Genomic DNA, 23022 nt, shown 5'->3' with positions numbered 1-23022 from the left:
GGGAGGGAGGCAAGGAGGGAGGGGGAGGGAGAGGGGGGAGAGGGAGGGAGAGAGGGAGGGTGAGGCTGCTTGTATCTATAGCACAGAGACCTGCTTGGATGAGTGAACAGGCTGGAGTTGGTCTTACCCAGCCTTGCCCACCTGGTTATTCAGTGCAGCATCAGGGCAGGCCTGAGGGTAGGGGAGGGGGAGTAGCTGCGTCTAAAGAGATCCCATCTCTGTCTCCAAGCTCTCTGTCCAGTTGGGGAGTATCTACAATATGTGTTCTCCTTTGTTACAATATATGATCAAGACTGCGAGACTTTTATATGCACCAAGATGCAAGGAAACATCATTGCCAACAATGGAATAATGGCTGTTAATTCTAAAGGGTTTAGCTGAGCTGGCAAAATTGACATGTTGAATCAGAGAAAGCCATTGTTAACATTTCTAAAGACCGGAAACCTCTCATAGACTTTTTGCATGAAAAAGAAATTGAAATAATGACATCTGGATTTGAGGTTTGAAGATAAGTTTTGTTTATAGGTTTAGAGATTCTCTCTCTCTCTCTCTCTCTCTCTCTCTCTCTCTCTCTCTCCCACACACACACCTTTCTGTGTTTTTACTGTACCTATATAAAAGTCTTCGTTTGGTTTAAAGAGTGGAAAGTATATAAATTTTGTATTTTTCTCTGTAAACCTTAATAGACTATGTAGACATGTAACAGTTCACATGTTCTTTAATCTTTCTTTAGCTTAACTTTTTACTTAACAATAGTTTGGATTTCTAAATATATCTGTTTTTATCGTCTTTTCCCCAGAAATTTATTATTCTTCTTGAATTATTTTTTGTAAACCTCTATCTACAATAAAGTGGTATGTGAATTTTGTTTAAAATAAAAATAGTAATTTAGGCCACATCATGGAGGTGGATAAGGCTATAAACAGCTACTAGCCCTTATGAATATGGCCTCCCTCCACTGTTTGAGGCAGGAAGACTCTGAATCCCATATAGGGAATCCCATGTAGGGAAAGGGCTGCTGCACTGACCCCTTTCTTGTGGGCTTCCCATTGGGGCAACTGGCTGTCCATTTTGAGAAGAGGATGCTGGACTTTATAGGCCCTTCGCCTGATCCAGCTTCAGGGCATTTTTGTTGTCAATCATGTTCAGCCAAACTCAACTTTCTACCTCCTTGAATCTTGTCAGTTTCTTGAGTCAACATGTTTTTCTCCTGCTCTGCACCTGCTCCCAGAGGAGACCTTTCTTCCCTTATAATTATCAGAACCACAGTGATCTATTTTTGTCCCCCATGAACACCCTTCAAATGTTGCCTTTAGGAACAATAACACAAACTTCACAATCAAGAGCAGCAAGAGGTTATTTACTCCACCGTGCCTGAAAAGTTTGATATATAAAATATTTTGTGTGCCACAGAGTCCTTGCAGTCAAGGTCAGGTGAAAAGGATGTAGGAGATAAGTCCTTGTGTAGCTTAATCAGAATATAGGAAGCCGCCTTCTAGCTTAGTACTATCTACTGACTGGTAACAGCTCCTCAGCCCTACCTGGAACAGTTAGGAACAGTTAGGAGAGGTTGAGCCTGGCACTTTTTGGGTGCAAACCAATGCTCTACCCCTCAGCTATATCCTTTCCTCTTTGTCTCGGGAGCCAGAGCTGGAAATGTCTTTACAGGAGTTTAGGCTTCTTGTGAAAAGCTGGCTATGGAGCTGAGAGGAACAGTCAGAAGGGACGTGTAGCAGGTGGATTCAGAATGATAACACTGCTCTTGTTGCTCCCTCTTGTAACCTACGGGATGCAGCAGAAGGCAAAATGCTCACTGAATCTGATCAAGGATGTCAGTTACGTTTCGAATTTTTACAGGCCAGGAAACCATCTCATTAGTGCATTAGTATCTGCAAAAACCATTGGAGAGCAGTACCCCTTCACCTTCTACAACACCCCCTTGAACTGGGTTTCTGCGTGAGTAATGTATTGATGTGTTTCTGCTACACTCCTGGTCTCATGATGCACCTGGTCAGGCCCTCTGAGATGAAAGTGACTGAAGCTAGGGTGGGTCGCTCCTGGAGGTCTATGGGCTCCTAGAGGTCAATGGAGGTCTATGGGGTGTGCCTGTTGCAGGTTTTCTGTAGTTTGCCAAATGATAATCATTCTTTCATTGTGTCTCATGGAACCTTGGAGCATTTCTTGGCATGAAAACTGTGGAGTTCTCCCACTCTCAACCCAATAAAATCTTCTAGAAGTTTATGAATTAGTGCCCCAGAACTGAGCCACTACCCCCACCTGGAGATGAACGGGAGATTGGTTCTCTCAATCACAGAAGTGAAGGTTGAAAGGCAGGCTTGTCTTTTATAGCTGGGTACAGTGATAGGCACAAAGGATCTGATTTCCGCAGGGTCTGTAAGACAGAGTTGTTCCGCCTGGCCTTTGGCTTGGAATCAACTTGATCCCCTTCCCCTCTTTCCTTTTTTCTTTTCTCCTTCTGTGATGGAACTCTATTTGGGGACTTCCCTGGCTATTTTTTCTGGCCCACCTAGGACCAGTCTGGATAGTTGGCCTTGGTGAAAATTTGACGTTTTCATCCCCAAAAAGTTTTTGATTTGAGTTTCTACTGAAACGAGGCTGTATGTTAATGTTGTATTTTAATCTTGTTTTTAAGTTGTATTTTAATCAATTGTTTTTATACCTGGTGTTAGCTGCCCTGAGCCTGGTCTTGGCTGGGGAGGGCAGGGTATAAATAAAATTTATTATTATTATTAAAGTAATCTTTGCAACTGAAAACTGTAGCTCTCTAGTATGCTTAGGCAGGTGCTCTTCTCATGCTTTGATTCCAAACATGCCAACCATTTAATGGGAAGCAATGTTTGTGAGATATATAATGCCTGGAGAAGACCTTAGATACAGTGGTAGCTACTGACCACTGGACAAAGCGGAGCCAGGCTTCCCCAATATTCCCGGCCCTCGTGGGGTGGAGGATTCTAAGCCATGAAAAGCTGCTGAGTGTCAGAGATTTTATTGAAAAAAGCATTAGAAGCATTTGATTTATAAAAAGATAGGGTGAGAAAGAAATGAGGAAAAAAGTGAGTAAGAATGAAAAAAGAGTAAAAATATTGTTACAATACCATGCAATAACCTAATATATTCTGTGTAAACACATTCCAAATACTATTGCATTTATACCAAGAAAGTCTGTGTCTATAAGCTGTCTGTTCATATGTTGCCAGTGTTGCAGGGAGACAATATACAGCCTTGCCGTACTCCTTTCCCAATTTTGAACCAATCAGTTGTTCCATATCCAGTTCTAACTGTAGCTTCTTGTCCCACATAGAGATTTCTCAGGAGACAGATGAGGTGATCAGGCACTCGCATTTCTTTAAGAACTTGCCATAGTTGCTGTGGTCGACACAGTCAAAGGCTTTTGCATAGTCAATGAAGCAGAAGTAGATGTCTTTCTGAAACTCTAGCTTTTTCCATAATCCAGCGCATGTTTGCAATTTGGTCTCTAGTTCCTCTGCTTCTTCTAAATACAGCTTGCACTTCTGGGAGTTCTCGGTCCACATACTGCTTGAGCCTACCTTGTAGAATTTTAAGCATAACCTTGCTAGCGTGGGAAATGAGTGCAATTGTGCGGTAGTTGGAGCATTCTTTGGCACTGCCCTTCTTTGGGATTGGGATGTAGACTGATCTTCTCCAATCCTCTGGCCACTGCTGAGTTTTCCACACTTGCTGGCATATTGAGTGTAGCACCTTAACAGCATCATCTTTTAAAATTTTAAATAGTTCAGCTGGAATATCATCACTTCCACTGGCCTTGTTATTGGCAATGCTTTCTAAGGCCCATTTGACTTCACTCTCCAGGATGTCTGGCTCAAGGTCAGCAACCACACTACCTGGGCTGTATGAGACCTCCATATCTTTCTGGTATAATTCTTCTGTGTATTCTTGCCACCTCTTCTTGATGTCTTCTGCTTCTGTCAGGTTCTTTTATATATATATAAGATTTTTATTAAAAAATTTACATTACAAAAAATAAAACAAAAAGAGAAAAAAAATACAGAATAAGAATTGTTAAAAACAATCAATCTTTTCATCACATTATTTTCCATTTACTTGTTTCTCGGACCTCCTCATACCTCTCTTTTTTGTATTCCAATTCAATTTATTAGCTCAGTAATTTGTTTTCCTCTTTATTCTACCCAAATCCTTATTCTTAAATTGTTATAATCTGGAAATTTTACTTTTATATAAACCCATTTTTTCATATCCTTTTAACCCATTACAGCTAGAAACCACTTAATTTCGATCCAACATTATTCTAAAATTCATTAATTTTACAATGTCTCTGTAAATAATCTTTAAATTTCTTCCAGTCTTCTTCCACTGACTCCTCCCCCTGGTCTCGGATCCTGCCAGTCATTTCTGCTAATTCCATGTAATCCACCACCTTCATCTGCCATTCTTCCAGAGTGGGTAGATCTTGTGTCTTCCAGTTTTTTGCAATAAGTATTCTTGCTGCTGTTGTGGCGTACAAAAAGAAAGTTCTGTCCTTCTTTAACACCGATTGGTCAACTATGCCTAGAAGAAAGGCCTCTGGTTTCTTCATGAAGGTATATTTAAATACCTTTTTCAATTCATTATATATCGTCTCCCCAGAAAGCCTTAATCCTTGGGCACGTCCACCAAAGGTGAAAGAATGTACCTTCATTTTCTTTACATTTCCAACATTTGTTATCGGGCAAATGATGAATTTTTGCAAGCTTGACCGGGGTCATGTACCACCTATAAATCATTTTCATAATATTCTCTCTTAAGGCAATGCATGCCGTAAATTTCATACCGGTGTTCCACAACTGTTCCCAGTCAGCGAACATAATATTATGACCAACATCTTGTGCCCATTTTATCATAGCAGATTTAACCGTTTCATCCTGTGTATTCCATTTCAACAGCAAGTTATACATCCTTGACAAATTCTTAATTTTGGGTTCTAGCAATTCTGTTTCTAATTTTGATTTTTCCACCTGGAAGCCAATTTTCTTGTCCAGATTATATGCTTCCATTATCTGATAATAATGGAGCCAATCTCGCACTTTGTTCTTTAGTTACTCAAAACTGTGCAATTTTAATCTATCTCCATCTTGTTCCAAAATTTCCCAATATTTCGGCCATTTAGCCTCTATATTGAGCTTTTTCTGAGCTTTCGCTTCCATCGGTGACAGCCACCTTGGGGTTTTATTTTCCAGTAGATCCTTGTACCTTACCCCAAACATTAAACAATGCTTTCCTAACAATATGGTTTTTAAATGCTTTATGCGCTTTGACCTTATCGTACCATAGATATGCATGCCATCCAAATACATTATTAAAACCTTCCAAATCCAAAATTTCTGTGTTTTCATGAAGTAGCCATTCTTTCAATCAGCAGAAAGCTGCTGATTCATAATAAAGTTTAAAGTCTGGCAGGGCAAATCCTTCCTTTGCATCCGTTAATATTTTAAATTTTATTCTAGGCTTCTTGCCCTGCCAGACAAATCTAGAAATATCTCTCTGCCACTTCTTGAAACAATCCATCCTATCCACAATTTGCAATGCCTGAAACAAAAACAACATTCTCGGCAATACATTCATTTTTATAGCTGTGATATGGCCCAGCAAAGAAAGTTTCAAATTTGACCATATTTCTAGATCTTTTTTCACTTCACCCCAGCATTTTTCATAGTTATCTTTAAATAAGTTCCCATTTTTTGCTGTCATATTGATCCCCAGGTATTTAACTTTCTTGACCAATGTTAACCCTGTCATATTCTGAAACATCTCTCTCTCGGTTTGTGTTAAGTTTTTCTCTAAAACCTTGGTTTTTAACTTATTCAGTTTAAACCCAGCGACCTGACCAAATTCTTGAATCAGTTCCAAAACCCTTTTAGTACTAGATTCTGGCTCCTGTAAAGTCAATACTAAGTCGTCTGCAAAAGCTCTCAGTTTGTACTGTCTAGCTCCGACCCGTACACCTTCAACCAACTGGTCCCTTCTGATCATGTTGAGCAAAACCTTCAGAACCGATATAAAAAGCAATGGGGAAATTGGACAACCTTGTCGTGTTCCTTTTTCTATTTTAAATTCTTCCGTCACCACATTATTCACAATTAATTTTGCCTTTTGTTCTGAGTATATTGCACTTATACCATTTTCAAAACCTTGGCCTACCCCCATACCTTGTAAGTTCTTTTTCATAAAAGTCCAAGAAATATTGTCAAAGGCTTTCTCCGCATCCACAAATATCAAAACTGCCTTAGTGTTTATATTCTCTTGCAATTTCTCTATAATGTTAATTATATTTCTCACATTATCAGAGAGATGTCTTCCTGGGAGAAAACCTGCTTGGTCTTTATGTATCTCTTCCACTAACACTTTTTTTAATCTTTTTGCTAAAATGTCTGCAAAATTTTTGTAATCCACATTAAGCAGTGATATGGGACGGTAGTTCTTAAGCTGAGTCTTTTCAGTCTCTGTTTTCGGTTCAAGTGTAATATATGCTTCCTTCCACGACTCTGGTGCCATTTGCCCCTGCATTATTTCATTACAGACTTCTTTCAGAGGTTGCAATAACCATTCCTTTAAAGATCTGTAGTATCTAGAAGTCAGTCCATCCGGTCCTGGAGATTTACCCAATTGCATATTCTGAATGGCACCTTCTATCTCCTGTTCAGTTATTTTATAACTCAACATTAATTTATTTTCTTGAGAGATTTTTTGTAATCCATTTTTCTTCAAAAATCTGTCTATTTCTCTCTGTGTTCCTTGTGTATATAGTTGTTTAAAGTACCCCTGGAAACAATTTCTGATCTCCACTGGGTTCTATATATTCCTTCCTTCCACTTCTAAGTTTGTAATTGTATTTTGTTTTTGTCTTTTTTTCATTTGCCAAGCCAACAATTTCCCACATTTGTTAGCTGACTCAAATGTCTTTTGCCTCATTTGTTTAATTTTCCACTCAATCTCTTGATTCATCATTTTCATAAGTTGCACTTGGTATAGCTTTATTTCTCTCAAAATCTCCTGCGATTTGGGTTTTACTCTCAAATTTTTTTCACCTTCTTTTATTTTCTCCAAATTTTTTTCCTTCTTCTCATTCTGGATTCTCTTTTTAAATGTATTCTGTTGTATCAAGAACCCTCTCATAACTGCCTTACTAGCGTCCCAGATTACTCTTTTTTCACATCGGTGTTCATATTTATCTCAAAATAGTCTCTCAAGGTTTTTTGTGCCTTCTTTAAAACTTCTTCATCTCTAAATAAGGTGCCATTCATCCTCCATCTGAAGGAGCCAGTTGATATTAGTTTCATCTCCATCTTAACGGCATTGTGGTTGGAGCAGGTTTTTGGGCAGATTTCCACTTTCGTAGTCTTTGGTGCCATTCCTCTAGTTACCCATATTTGGTCAATTCTAGTCCATGTCATCTTGGCTTCAGAAAAGAAGGTTCCCTCCTTAGCCAAGGGGTTCTTTATTCTCCAAATGTCCACTAGATCCAAATTGTCTGTCATCTCAAAAAAGGTCTTCGGTAGTCTACCATCCTTGGTGACTACCTGTTTTTGTGCCTTATCCATATATGTAGATACCACTCCGTTCATATCTCCCAGCAGAACTACATTGTAATCCAAATAGTCCATCAGGATCTCTTGCCACCTCTTCTGCTTCTGTCAGGTTCTTACCACTTTTTCCTTTATTATGGTAATCTTTGTACGAAATGTTCCTTTCATATCTCCAATTTTCTTGAACAGATCTCTGATTCTTCCCATTCTGTTGTTTTCCTCTATTTCTTTGCATTGCTCGCTTAAGAAGGCCTTCTTGTCTCTCCTTGCTATTCTTTGGAAATCTGCATTCAATTTCCTGTATCTTTCACTATCTCCCTTGCATTTTGCTTGCCTTCTCTCCCCCGCTATTTGTAAGGTCTCGTTGGACAGCCACTTTGCTTTCTTGCATTTCCTTTTCATTGGGATGGTTTTCATTGCTGCCTCCTGTATAATGTTACGAGCCTCCATCCATAGTTCTTCAGGCATTCTGTCCACCAAATCTAAATCCTTAAACCTGTTTTCTTGGCAAGGATACTGAAGTGGCTTGCTGGTTCCTGCTTCAGGTGGATCACTCTCCACTATGACCTGTCCATCTTGGGTGGCCCTGCATGGCATAGCTCATAGCTTCTCTGAGTTATTCAAGCCCCTTCGCCACAGCAAGGCAGTGATCCATGAAGGGGGTTCTGGTATTTAAGTTGCTCATAATTAAGCCTCTTCAAGATTAGGAGTAAAATAAGGTAGCAGATACAATATTACGCAATTAGCCATGATTTTTGTTCACACAGATTAGCATTGTTTGCAGTTTAGCATTATTTATGGACATCTCAGACCGGAAGTGTTGAGCGTGAGAAATGAGGAGCCATCGGCAACTGTGTTTGGCTCTGTTCCCTGGCTCCTCCTAAAATGTCATATGCGCAGCCATCTTCCTCATTCTTAAGTACAAGTTTTTATTTATTTATTTATTTATTCAATTAATTTATATACTGCCATTCACCCTAAGATCTCAGGCCAGTTCACAGAATAAAATGCTGTTGGCACCTCTGCCACTGGAGCTGGTGGTGGGTTCAGGGGGCTGATTTGTGTCCTGGTTTTTTCTCCATTCTTCTCTCCTGCAAAGATACTTGTGGACATTGCTGCTCTTTGCCCTACTTACTGGGCTCCTTTCCCATTGGCTTTGATTTATACAAAAAAGAATGTGACTCTCAATTTCACTGAATCTAACATGAATATGTGACATAATTCTTTTCGCAGTTTTGTGACTAAAAGGGAATGGCAAATTCTTAGCTTCTTGCTGGCTGTTCAGGATGTCAATCATAACTCCAGGCTCCTACCCAACATCACCCTGGGCTACAGCATCTATGAGACCCATTTTGATGGAAGAACCACTTCTGATGCCCTGACAGATCTGCTTGCTGGTGGGAAAATCAATATCCCAAACTACACCTGTGGAAGGCAGAAAACATTACTGGCTGTTCTTGAACGGGGTGAATCCGACATCTCCAGGCACATTGCAGGCATGTTGGGCATCTACAAGATCCCACAAGTAAGAATGGGCTTCAAGTCATTTGCCATTTCATGAACCTACAAGTTATACTGAGGATAATATAACTATTTTAAGAAGTAAATTGAGCAAAATGTTAGTAAGAAAGGAACTTAATGCTAAATGTACAACAGTTTCAATACAGATCTTCTTCAATATGCATTTACAAAACAATAAATAACCATTTCCCCCCCAAATCTACAAATAATGTAATAAAAAGGTGGAATGCTAAAGGTGGATATATACTTGGGAGATGTTTCAATGGTATGATTTCATCTATGATCTAAAGCAAGGCAACATAGCCAATACCTTTAAAATAACTATTATTATTATTATTATTATTATTATTATTATTATTATTATTATTATTATTTTATTTATACCCCGCCAATCTGGCTGGGTTTCAAAAGCCACTCTGAGCAGCTCCAAACAGAATATTAAAAACATGATAAAACATCAGTGGAAGAAAATGGCTTTATAGATATTTGGAGAGTCTACCATCCTACTGATAAAGACCTCTCTTTCTATTCTCATGTCCACAATTCATATATCCATAGAGATTTTCAACAATTACTTTATTCCCAGTAGAAAAAATGAGTGAAACTGAAATCCACCCAATGACTTATGCTGATCGTGCCCCAGTATTGATAAAATACAACTTGCAGAAGCTCTATCTAACAAAATATTATGTTTGGACAACTACATCTTGCCAAATGAAAGAGTTAGAGTTGAGTTAGTACAATACCTTTATTAATGTTTTTAGCCACAATATTACTCCAGAGGTAACCTGATCCATTATGACTCATCTTTATTGACCTTATGCAGCCTGATGAAGATTTATTATTATTATTCCTGCAGGCATTTTAATTGAAATTTGGTTTAATAGATGTACCTTCCTGGGTTTTTTCCCTATCGACTCTTTCTTAACTGCTTAGGGACTGGGCAGTTAAGTGGAATACATTGCTAAAATAAAATAAAAATAGTTTATTTCAAATAAGGTTGTTGTTGATAATTAAATTTGTCCTGAAAAGCAAAGCATTGGTCTCTTTCCCTTCTTTCACCAGTTCAGTTCTGGCTTTGTTCTTCATGATAAAAAACAGTCCCCTTTTGTCAACTCAATGGCCCCAAATGAAGAAGCTCAGAACCAGGGGGTGGTGGAACTCCTCCTGCACTTCAGATGGACATGGGTCGGCCTCTTTGCTTCAGACAATGACAATGGAGAAAAGTTCCTGAGCACCTTGACACCTCTGATGAACAAAAGGGAAATTTGTGCTGCCTTCACAGAAAGAGTACAATGGAAAACCTCCCTGTGGTTCCCTCATGAGCCATCTGCCATGTGGAGACAAGTCAATGTATTTGTTTACTATACAGATTCTCAGGATGGATTTTATGCTATCATGGAGGTACAATCTTTCTTTGAAAGGACACAAACTGGGGGGAAGGTCTGGATCACCACCGGTCGTCAGGACAACATCTTGTTTTATGAGACGGAAGCCTTCCGATATGCCCATGGTTCTTTGTCCTTTGTAATGAAGACCAGTAAGGGAGCAAAAAAGGACTACTATGAACCAATAGCTTCTGCTTCTTGGCGAAATGCATTTGTATGTTCATATTTAAAGCATCCCTTATCTGTGAGGAGTTGGGAAAGATGCAGGGAGAAGGAGAATCAGATGCTGCTGCCCCAGAAGGAGATCGAAGGGATCCACTCCCAAGACAGTTATATCACTTACAATAGTGTCCAAGTTGTGGCTCAGGCCTTGAATGCAGCTTATTCATCCAGATCAAAGCAGAGGTTGATGGTGGGAGGAGGCGAAAAGATGGAACTTCAAAGGCTACAGCCATGGCAGGTATAGCCTCTCGATATATATATATACTTCTGCGTGCGTGCGAATTGTGGCAAACCCGGTGCTTACTTCCAGGTTTGCCGTGGTCGCGACTTGGATCAGGCCCAAGTAGAGGTGGTAGAGGTTCTACTGTATAAGGTAAAAGGTAAAGGACCCCTGGACGGTTAAGTCCAGTGAAAGGCAACTATGGGGTTGCGGCGCTCATCTCGCTTTCAGGCCAAGGGAGCCAATGTTTGTCCACAGACAGCTTTCCAAGTCAAGTGGCCAGCATGACTAAACCACTTCTGGCACAACGGAACACCGTGACAGAAACCAGAGTGCATGGAAACACCGTTTACTTTTCTGCCACAGCAGTACCTATTTATCTACCTGTACTGGCGTGCTTTTCAACTGCTAGGTTGGCAGGACCTTGGACAAAGCAACAGGAGCTCACTCCATTGTGGGGATTTTGAACCGCCGACCTTCCGATGCTCAGTGGTTTAGACCACAGTGCCACCCGCGTCTGTATACACACACACACACACACACAATTTCTTAGTTTACAAAAATACATGCATTGTCTCTTTTTTCAAGTTGTGTTTTCTACAGATCAGTTTCATTTGTTGTGAGACATTAGTGTTACATACAGGGTTAGGTTAGGAAGAAAGGTTGGTAGTACAATAGCTTTATAAACAAGCATTGTGTTTATGGAAGACAATCTTACTCGGCTATGAGTGATCACCAAAGAGAAGAGAAAGAGAGGAAGAAAGGAGGGGGAAAGAGGAGGAGGAGGAATGGTGAGTAGGGTGGGGTGGTTATGTTTCTATTCTTCTACTTAGTGTATGTTTGGGGTTTTGTGTCAGTGTCACTCGTATAGGCTCTCTTACTATTTGCTTGTTGTATTTACTTGGTGGTGAGAGAGGTTGGGCGTGGCTTAGGGTGTGGTTGGTTGTGGTTGGTTGGCTGTAGTGTGGTGTGTGTGTGTGCATTTTTAGATCAAGTTAGCCAGATTGATTCTTATGCTGTTGGCGGATTCTTGTTGACTTGTTGGGCTATTTATATAATAAAGGGGAACGATACCGGGGTGAAGGGGTCTTCTTACTCCTGACAGGTCTCTCCAGTATCTGGCTATGATGCTTCTGGCTGCTGAGAATAGGTGGGTTATGAGCTCTTTATAATGTGAGTGGGAAGATGTTTAGTAGGGCCAGTTCTGGGGTTGATGGTGGGTGGAGGAAACGAGATGGAACTTCAAAGTCTACAGCCATGGCAGGTATGGCCTCTCACTTTATATATATATATATATATTACACACACACACACACACTGTATAAGATTTATTGGTTTATAAAATACGTACATTGTCCCTTTTTTCAAGTTGTGTTTTCTACAGGTCAATTTCATTTGTTGTCAGACATTAGTGTTGCATACAAGTTAAGTTAGGAAGAAATGGGGGGGCAGAGGGGGAGGAGGAATGGTGAGTGGGGTGGGGCAGGGTGGCTAGGTTTCTATTCTTCTACTTAGTGCATGTTTGAGGTTTTCTGCCAGCGTCACTTGTATAGGTTCTCTTACAATTCACTTGTATTTCCTTGGAGGTGACAGATGTTTGGGGGTGGCATAGGGTGTGGCTGGTTATGGCTGGTTGTCTGTAGTGAGATTTGTTTTTTGTGTGAGTGGTGTGTGTGTGTGTGTGTGTGTGTGTGTGTGTATTTGGATCAGGTTAGTCAGATTGATTCGTATGCTGTTGGCAGATTCTTGTTGTCTTGTTGGGCTGTGTATATGTTAAAGGGGAACCATACTGGGGTGAAGGTATCTTCTTCTATTTGTCCCCATGTCAATTTCAGTTTATTGGTTAGTTTTTCTAATACAGTGGTGCCTCGCAAGACGAAAAGAATCCGTTCTGTGATTCTCTTCGTCTAGTGGTTTTTTCGTCTTGCGAAGCAAGCCCATTGACGGATTAGCGGATTAGCGCTATTAGCGCTATTAGCGGCTTTTAGCGGCTTATCTGCTGATCGGATCATCTGATAAGCATCTTAGCGGCTTAGAAAAAGGGAGGGGGAAGGGAAAAAAACCAGCAGGAACTCGCAAGACATTGTCGTCTTGCGAAGCAAGCCCATAGGAAATTCGTTTTGCGAAGCACCTCCAAAACGGAAAACTCTTTCGTCTAGCGAGTTTTCCGTCTTGCGAGGCATTCGTTTTGCTGGGCACCACTGTAAGGCTGTTTCCAGATTGAATCCAAATTGGGAGGGTTTGGAATCAGTAGGTTAATTTTGGAAGGGTGATAATTTTGATCATGGCTATCTTTGTCTGAGAAGGTGAATTTGGTGTTGTTCCATTACCTCAAGTCTCTGTTGATTTGTCACCACACGGGGTTGTAATTGTGGAGGTATAGTTTGTTGGGGTTTCTAGGTATCTGAACTTGGTGTGCCAAAGTTTTATCTTGGTGATGTTGGCAAATTCTTTTTGGGTGTGGATGTGGGTGTTGAAACACATAGCCTCAGATTTTGCAACGTTTACTTGTAGGCCCAATGCCATTGCAAACATGTTGAGTTCTCAGATTAGGGTGGTTGCTGTGTTTATGGGGTCTGGTGTTGTGACCATCAGGTTGTATGCAAAGAGCCCTAATTTAAAGGTTCTGCCTTTAAATTATTTCCATTCCCTTGATGTCTGTGGCTGCTCGGATTCGGATAGCTAGACGTTCCAGAGCCAGGATGAATAGGAAGGGAGACAGTGGGCATCCTGGTTTTGTGCCTCTTTGGATTGTTATGGTGTTAGAGTCCAGACCGTTAGTCCTGCATTTTGCTGGGGCTCAGGAGCATATTTGCTTGAGGGTTTGTAAGAAGTTGGGACCAAATTTCATATTAGTTAGTATGGCTAGTAGGTATTTCCATTCTAAGAATCCGAGACCAGGGGAAAGAGACGGCGGAAGAAGACTGGATGAAATTCAAAATTTATCTTAAGAAGTATTGTAAAATTAATGAGTGCTAAAATGTTGCGGTTACAAAAAATAGGGGATTACAGCTGTAAAAGATTAAGTAAAAGAAAAGAATAAGGAAAAATTAAATAAAATTAAGGGGGAGGATTTGCTGAAACAAACTTGGGAATTGGGATACAGAAAGGGGAGGTATGGGGAAGTCGGTGAAGTAAGTTTTAAGAAAAGAAGGATTTGAAATTATACATGTTTGTGTGTGTGTGTGTATGTTTGTATTGTGTATTGTTTGTGTTTTTATAATTTGTGAAAATCCAATAAACATTTTTTTTAAAAAAAGTAGGTATTTCCATTCTAAGCAATCAAAAGCCTAGAAGATGTCTAGGAACCTAACTGTCAGTCAGAGTCTAGTTACCTTGCTGTGTTCAATCAGATTCAGTAGTTTCCTGATGGGGTCTGTCATATCGCAACCTGGGACACAGCCAGTGTGGTCTGATGGTATTAACTTGTGTAGGGAAATTTTTAGACAGTTAGCCAAGATTGATGTGAATATCTTGTAGTTTGGTTTATTAACGAGATTGGGTGGGTATGATTCTACTTTGAGGCTGTCTTTGAGTGGTTTTGGGATAGAGACTGTCTTGGAAGCGGTCTAGGTTTTAGCAATGGGGCCGCCCTGTTACGATGTTGTTGATCCTATAGTAGAAAGATGACTCCATCCTTCTTAGAGCTTTCTGTTCCACATGTACTAAATCCATGATGACTATTCTTTACATAATTTCTCAGAATCATAACCAGTCTTTTCTAATGGATGCCATCCAACGTGGTTTTCTCTGTTTTTCTAGCTTCATTCATTCTTGAAAGAAGTCCATCTGTCTTCTAATACTTCAACTGATGGACAGTACTTGGATGAGAATGGGGCACTGGCCGTTGACTTTGATATTGTGAATTGGGTGTTGTTCCCTAATAAATCTCATGCTAGTGTGAAGATTGGGAGCATAGAGAGACAGGAGTCCTCAAATCTAAAGTTCACTATTAGTCCAGAAACAATAGTATGGCCCACGCTGTGGAAGAAGGTAGGAGAAATGTTTTGTGCTTTTTTAATATTATGATTTCTGTTACACTCTAATAGCTAGTTGAAAGTATATATGAGGCGGGGGGCCACTAGGGGGTGCATTGGAAGATGGCCGACAATACCATCTCTCCGACCCACACGGGGTAATTAAGAGGCTGTTATGGGAGTAGGCAGCCTCCCTTGTTGCCCCAAGGAAATGGGGAACACTGCCCTTGCCTGCTGTGCCCATAAATCATCCCCTAATTCGAAAGAAGGGGTGAGGGCCCTAGGCAGAATGCCCCCATGTGGACCTCGGCTCTCCTGGACGCTGTCTCTGATCGCGCACTAGTTGCAGCAATTTGGAATAATTAATTACAAAAGAAGCAAATGCACATATTTCAAGTGAAGAAGGGGAGTGAAGTCTGCTAATTTAAGTGACCTCTGCAAAAGAAGACGACAGGCTGGAGAAACAGGAATATTTTACGATGAAGATACACCAAAGGTGGGATATGTTGACAACGGGGCTGAATGGGGGGGGGGACTTTTTTACTTTCCTTCTATGTGATTTACAAGAACCCCTCCTCATTAGAATTATCGGTTGAACTGACCCAAGCAGGATGATTAAGGTCTGTGTGGAGATAAACTTTAACCAAAAGTATGCTTTATGGAGACCGAGAAGCAATAAGAGCTTTTGGGAATGGCTCAGCAATTAATTTGGAGTCGCCATCTTGCCAAAGGATTTATAGCCGGGAGGAAGAATGGACTTGTTTTCAGACTGCATTCCTAGTGAATCTCCTCAGAGGTTTTGAGGAAGGAGGCAGATTGGTGAAGATTAATGATGCTAAGACTGTTTTGATGTATGGAAGTGATGTTATATGGAAAACGTCTGGATATGGCTACTGGATAAAAAAAAAAAAAATCCACGCAGGATTACAAACTGTTCTAACCAGCTTGCGGAGACTATCAGAGGTCACAAAGAGAAAATAAGAACAAGAGATGTGGAAAAATAATAAGAAAGGACTGGATAGTACTGTGAACATCATAAGCTTAGATTTGTGGACATTAAAACAGCAGTAAGAAGCAAGAAGTTGATTGGATCCCTTCGGAACTTGAAATATGGGTACCCCCAACAAAAATTTAAAATTCGGCTGTGTAATTTGGAATTTATGTAATTTGGTTTGATTTGATGTGATTGGTCGGTTAATAAAAAAATATTCTTTAAAAAAAAAAGTATATATGAGGCTTTTATTGCAATCATGGACACTTCCCTGGAGCTAAATCCCATTGCGCTGATTGGATCTCACTCTTGAATAAGCATGTATAAAATTTGACAATGAATAAGAGACTTATAAAATGAATTACAGAATGAACAGCTGTAATATATATATATTATCTAGCCTGGAAAGCTTCCTAAAATGAAAATGGGAAGTGCAGATATGCCTCACGAGCAAACGAGGTGCCAATTTTTGCACTAGGTGCAGCCTTCATCCCAACCTCAACAATGCCATTTAGCCTTTCAAGCAAGGCAAAAATCAGTCAGTCCAGTCTTATTTCTCAACTGCACAACACAACTGTGTCAGGAGTTGTTTTAGTGCCCCATTTGTAGGAATTTTTTTATTGTTGCTGGTTCAATTCACATGTTGCCTGGATTGTCTGTATGTGTCAAAAACTGTAGTATATCAATGTTAAAGGGAAGAAGCAGAAACACTAAAGAGATTTCACAGCCATGCTGCTCTACGAAAAGCAAAAAAGAAATCACTCCTAATTGGGTCTGGGCTCACTGTGGGCCATTGGAAGTAAAGATGCTTTATTATATTTAAGAATATAATAAAGTTTCACGCTTTGTTATATTTGTATATGTGCTAGAAACTGCTCAGAGTGCCTGGGGAAACCCAGCTAGATGGGTTGGGTATGAACAACAACAATAATGATAATGCTTCCAGAACTCAACAATCCGTAGCTTTGATGCTGCTCTTTCTATTGATTTCCAGACCACGCCTCATGCAAGATGCACAAAGAGCTGTTGCCCTGGATATGCCAAGAAGATTCAGGAAGGGAAACCTCCGTGCTGCTATGACTGTGCTCCCTGCTCAGAAGGGACAATCTCCACTCAGGAAGGTAGGACACAACGCCAGTGGAAAGAAGCCATGGGTTGAAAGTTCTCTACCAGTGAACACAGCGTTCTTTCTTGATCTCTCCCATATGCCAACCATTCCCCACAGTTGTAACAGCATTCAGACTGGTATAGGTGTATGCCTAATGTCAGTATACTGAAGTCTCTCTTACTCTGTGCAGATGCCAATGAATGCACCAAATGTCCAGAAGATCAGCATCCAAACAAGGAGCAAGATCATTGTGTCCCCAAAGCAACTAACTTCTTGTCCTATGAAGATTATTTGGGGAAACTCCTGGCTTCCTTTGCCCTACTCTTATCTTCAACCACAGGCTGCATTTTGGTAATATTCATGAAATACAATGAAACTCCCCTAGTCAAGGCCAACAACAGAGACCTCTCCTACATCCTCCTCTTCTCCCTCCTGCTCTGCTTTTTGTCCTCTTTCCTCTTCATCGGCCGGCCAAGGAAAGTCACCTGTCTTCTCCGACAAACGGTCTTCAGCATTGTCTTCTCATCTGCCATCTCTTCAGTGTTGGCAAAAACCATCACTGTGGTGTTGGCCTTCTTGGCCACCAAGCCAGGGAACAGACTGAGGAAATGGCTGGGGAAGAGTCTGGCCAACTCCATTGTCATTTCCTGTTCCACTGTCCAAGTTGTCATCTGCACCACCTGGCTGGGACTTTCTCCTCCATTCCCAAACTCTGACATGAGCTCCTTACCTGGAGTGATAATCTTGCAATGCAATGAAGGGTCTGTTGCCATGTTTTACGCTGCCCTCGGCTACATGGGCTTCCTGGCTGCCATCTGCCTCACGGTGGCTTTCCTAGCCAGGAAGCTGCCTGGGGCCTTCAATGAAGCCAAGCTGATCACCTTCAGCATGCTGGTCTTCTGCAGTGTTTGGGTGTCCTTTGTGCCCACCTACCTGAGCACCAAGGGGAAATACATGGTAGCCGTGCAGATCTTCTCTATGTTGGCCTCCAGTGCTGGGCTTCTGGGCTGCATCTTCATGCCCAAGTGCTACATTATTATACTGAAGCCCGAACTGAACACAAAGGAGTACCTGACGGCAAAAAAATAAACGGAGAGAGAGAGATTATCCATCTTTCCTTTGGTCTGTATTAAAAGCATTTTGGTTGGGATCTTGTTTAAAGGTTACCTGATTTTAGTTTTAGTTACAGGTAGGTAGCCGTGTTGGTCTGCCGTAGTCAAAACAAAATAAAAAAATTCCTCCCATTAGCACCTTAGAGACCAGCTTCTTCAGTATCTTTCTGAATCTTATTTTCCCCCTCTCTTTTCTATTTTTTAAAATGTTTTTCTTCTTCCTTCTCTCTCTCTCTCCCCTCCCCCCACCTTTCTAGGTTTTTATTGTATCTATATAAAAGTATTGGTTTGGTTAGAAAATGGGAAAATATGTGAAGTTTTGTAATTTTTTATATATAAACTTTAATAAAATATATATTCTTAAAAAAATAAAATGTGTGTTTCTGGCATTGGGCAGTCTGGACAGATTAGGGACTGTGATGGTTTACTGCCCAGCAGTCTCCCTGCCTCAGTTGACAGAGCTGGTCTCAGAGGTGGTGTAGAGGACTCTCACAATGTTGGCTTGGGGGACTTCATCATCCATGTTGAGGCAACTGTTTCTGGGGTGGCTCAGGACTTCATGGCTGCCATAATGACCATGGGGCTGTCCCAGCATATCATCATTCCAATGCATGTGACAGGCCACACTCTGGACCTTGTTTTCTGAACTGGGCAGGAAGAGGGTGATCTGAAAGTGTGGGACATTGACATCAGTCCCTTGTCAAGTTCAGATCACTTCCTGTTGGCAGAGGCCGGGGCTTCCAGATGGCTGCTGGGAGCTATAATCAAACAAGGTCTCAGTTGGGTACCAGCAACTCTCATGGCTGGTTGCCAGGAACATACAAATACAAGAAAATGCTTCTTACCATCGGCTTTTTCTTCAGTATTTACAGAGAGGATTTGGAACCCAGCCTCTTGGAAAATGGCATTGTCTCAAGAGAATCTCCACCCTCCATGTCTCTCCCACTTCCTCATTCGTCATCTCTATGGGTGCTGACAAGCGCCCTCTGCCTTTGAGCCCTTTGCTCCCCTACTTTCAAGGCTTGCTAGGTTCTGGGAGGCAGGGTCTGGAATGCTTTCTAAAGACACTGTGTCCATCAGCTGTCACCCCCTGGTACTTCCTCTTCCTCCTCCTCCTATCCCATTATTTCATAACTTTCCCCCTAATCTGCATCTAAACTGTGACCTCCCTCAAACCCCTGTTGTACTTCTTAACTGTCTTCCTCTTTTCTAGAAGGATCAAGCTGAGGAGGTGGTCTCCACAATTCCTCCTCTGCCAATTCCCTGACACATGGCTGCCACGATGGTCATGGGGCTGTCCCAACATGTCACCATCCCAAGGCATGTGAGAGGCCACCTTCTGGACTTTGTTTTCTCAACTGGGCAGGAAGAGGGTGATATGAAAGTGGGGGACATGGCCACCAGTCCTTTGTCATGTTCAGATTACTTCCTGTTGAGATTTTGGCAATCAGCAGCTTCTCCACTTGGCAAAAACAGAGGACCTCTTCAGAGGCTGGTGGATTCAATGGGCTTCCAGATGGCTGCTGGGAGCCACAATCAAACAAAATTTGGAGGACACCATGCTAGTGCCCTCTGTTCTGGAATGGTAAACATTCAAAATATTTGGAGAAATGAAAAAGCTTGGTTTAGGAGTAAGGATTTAAAAGAAGAACTCTGCCCTAGTTAAAAATGAGAAATGGGCTGACATGACCTCACCTTGTGTCTGTCCCAATGCTTCCTTTTGGCAAAAGACACAGTCACTTCCACTCCATCCACTGAAATCACTCTTAGGCAAACATTCAGCAATGGGGGGTCTCTGGCCTAGTTTTGGAGGACCACAGCCATGCAAATGTTGTCATTGGGCTGGATTGGATCTGCTTTAGGTTGAAAAACTGGCACAATTGCTGGTGCCCAATGTTGTTGTTGTTTTTTTTAAAAAAGGTTTAAAAAAAAGTGCTGGTACTCACCATGAAGTTGTTACTTCATAACACACCTTTAACATTTTTTTGGGGGGGAGTACTGCGTACCCCCAGAAAATAGCACTGCTGGTGCCACACAATGCTCATTCTGGACAGGTGGAAATCGATCCCTTCCCGTGGCAGCACCTACACTTTGCCACATTCCACCTTTTGACACCTGCCCTGCATTCTTTTTGGTGCCTAGGAAAACATTTTTTATTGAGGAAAGACTGTTCAGACATGTAGAAGTTGACATGTTCTTTAATCTTTCCTTAGCTTAACTTTTTACTTAACAATAGTTTGGATTTCTAAATATATCTCTTTTTATCTTTGTCTTTTCCCAAGAAATTTATTATTTTTCTCAGGGTTTTTGTTTTGTAAATCTCTATCTACAATAAAGTGGTATGTGAATTTTGTATAAAATAAAAATAGAGATTTAGGCCACATCAGGAGAATCAGATGCTGCTGCCCCAGGAGGAGATCTTTCATCAGAATTTCTTCTTGTTTCCATTTCTGGGCTAACAATACTCTTGCTGCAGTTGTTGCACATAAAAACAAGTTAACATCTTGCCTATTAATGGAAAGCTTTCTAAAATGAAAACACTTAACAGGTTTCACGGCCATGCTGCTCAACAAAAAACAAAAAAGGAATCATTCCTAATTGGGCCTGAGCTCACTTTGGGTCATAGAAAGTAAATATGCCTTTTCATGTTTCATTTTTTATTATCTTTTTATATGTGCTAGAAAATGCCCAGAGTGTCTGGGGAAACCAAACCAGATGGGTGGGGTATAAACAACAACAATAATGATAATCCTCCATAAAGTCAACAATCCATTTCTAAAGCCTCAATGCTGCTCCTCCTTCTATTGATTTCCAGACCACGCCTCATGCAAGATGCACAATGAGCTGTTGCCCTGGATATGCCAAGAAGATTCAGGAAGGGAAGCCTCCATGCTGCTATGACTGTGCTCCCTGCTCAGAAGGGACCATCTCCACTCAGGAAGGTAGGACACGACATCAGTGGAAAGAAGCCATGGAACTTCTCTACCTGTGAACTCAGTGTTCTTTCTTGATCTCTCCCATATGCCAACAATTCCCCACAATTGTAACAGCATTCAGATTACTGTAAGTGTATGACTAAAGTCTCTTTTTCTCTGTGCAGATGCCAATGAATGCATCAAATGTCCAGAAGATCAGCATCCAAACAAAGAGCAAGGTCAATGTGTCCCCAAAGCAATCACCTTTTTGTCCTACGAAGATTATTTGGGGATCCTCCTGGCTTCCTTTGCCCTACTCTTATCTTCAACCACAGGCTTTGTTTTGGGAATATTCATGAAATACAATGAAACTCCCCTAGTCAAAGCCAACAACAGGGACCTCTCCTACATCCTCCTCTTCTCTCTCCTGCTCTGCTTTTTGTCCTCTTTCCTCTTCATCGGCCGGCCAAGGAAAGTCACCTGTCTTCTCCGACAAATGGTCTTCAGCATTATCTTCTCATCTGCCGTCTTTTCTGTGTTGGCAAAAACCATCACTGTGGTGTTGGCCTTCATGGCCACCAAGCCAGGGAACAGGCTGAGGAAATGGCTGGGGAAGAGTCTGGCCAACTCCATTGTCATTTTCTGCTCCAGTGTGCAAGTTGTCATCTGCACCACCTGGCTGGGACTTTCTCCTCCATTCGCAGACTCTGACATGAGCTCCCAATCTGGCGAGATCATCCTGCAATGCAACGAAGGGTCTGTTGCTATGTTTTACGCTGCCCTTGGCTACATGGGCTTCCTGGCTGCCATCTGCTTCACGGTGGCTTTCCTAGCCAGGAATCTGCCTGGGGCCTTCAATGAAGCCAAGCTGATCACCTTCAGCATGCTGGTCTTCTGCAGTGTTTGGGTGTCCTTTGTGCCCACCTACCTGAGCACCAAGGGGAAATACATGGTAGCTGTGCAGGTCTTCTCTATCTTGGCTTCCAGTGCTGGACTTCTGGGCTGCATCTTCATGCCCAAATGCTACATTATTGTACTCAGGCCTGAGCTGAACATGAAGGAGCATCTGACAACAACTAAGCATGGCATTTGATTTTTAGCACTGGGGGTAGGACTCCACATTACATTTTGGCACCTGAAGCAAACCACAAAATGATACACAGACACACAGCAGGGAAGAAGGGGTGATTGAAGATCGACATTGGGAACAAGGGAGGAATCAAATCAACTTTACAAGCCTCGCTTGTCTACACATACATGTACCTGTAACTAAAGGTAAAGGTGAAGGTACCCCTGCCCGTACGGGCCAGTCGTGTCCAACTCTGGGGTTGCGTGCTCATCTCGCTCTAAAGGCCGTGAGCCGGCGCCGTCTGAAGACACTTCCGGGTCACGTGGCCAGCGTGACGAAGCTGCAGCTGGCGAGCCAGCACCAGCGCAGCGCACGGAAACGCCGTTTACCTTCCGTCTATAAAGCGGTCCCTATTTATCTAATTGCACTGTACCTGTAACTATGCTCCATTAATTTCTTCACTGCCGCCCATTCCCTCAGAATGCTTCAAAGAAATTAATGAGGCATAGTGGAGACTGGTGTCTTTGTGATATATGGTTTATTTACACATATGTACAACCTGAGCCTGCCATAGAGGGGTTCACAGCTCTGACTCTCTCGCTTCCTGGCTTACTACTTGGCCTCTCGCTCAGAGACCCATCCTTTGTTTCTCTTAATGGCACCTTGCCCATGCTATCACCTCACCAGGAAGCTAGCCTGGCTATTAGAAGGGAGCCCAGTCGTTCAGCCCAACCTCAATGAATTCATAACAGTATTAACAACTGAAAATCATTATCTAGCAGAGTGCATTCGAATTGCTTAACAACTTCCAGAAAAGCCATTAAGTGGTTTGCCGAAACCCCCTTGTTGTTGTTTGTTGTTTAGTTGTTTAGTCGTGTCCGACTCTTTGTGACCCCCTGGACCAGAGCACGCCAGG

The 23022-nt window shown here is 41.7% G+C and overlaps 1 protein-coding gene across 1 annotated transcript; it reads left to right on the top strand.

Annotated features, from left to right (window-relative positions):
- Positions 1-1789: 1789 nt before the first annotated feature.
- On the top strand, positions 1790-18099 carry LOC310699307 (vomeronasal type-2 receptor 26-like; the record flags this gene model as incomplete). The annotated part of the gene is made up of 6 exons (XM_083486953.1): positions 1790-1956; positions 8817-9108; positions 10170-10952; positions 14697-14927; positions 16897-17023; positions 17201-18099. The coding sequence occupies 6 exons, from the start codon at positions 1790-1792 to the stop codon at positions 18097-18099; spliced, it is 2499 nt and encodes an 832-aa protein (XP_083343079.1).
- Positions 18100-23022: the final 4923 nt, after the last annotated feature.

The sequence above is a fragment of the Podarcis liolepis genome (genome assembly GCF_965112155.1).
Source record: "Podarcis liolepis genome assembly, chromosome: 2".
Lineage (NCBI taxonomy): Eukaryota > Metazoa > Chordata > Lepidosauria > Squamata > Lacertidae > Podarcis > Podarcis liolepis.
This window is presented reverse-complemented; position numbering and strand designations above follow the sequence as displayed.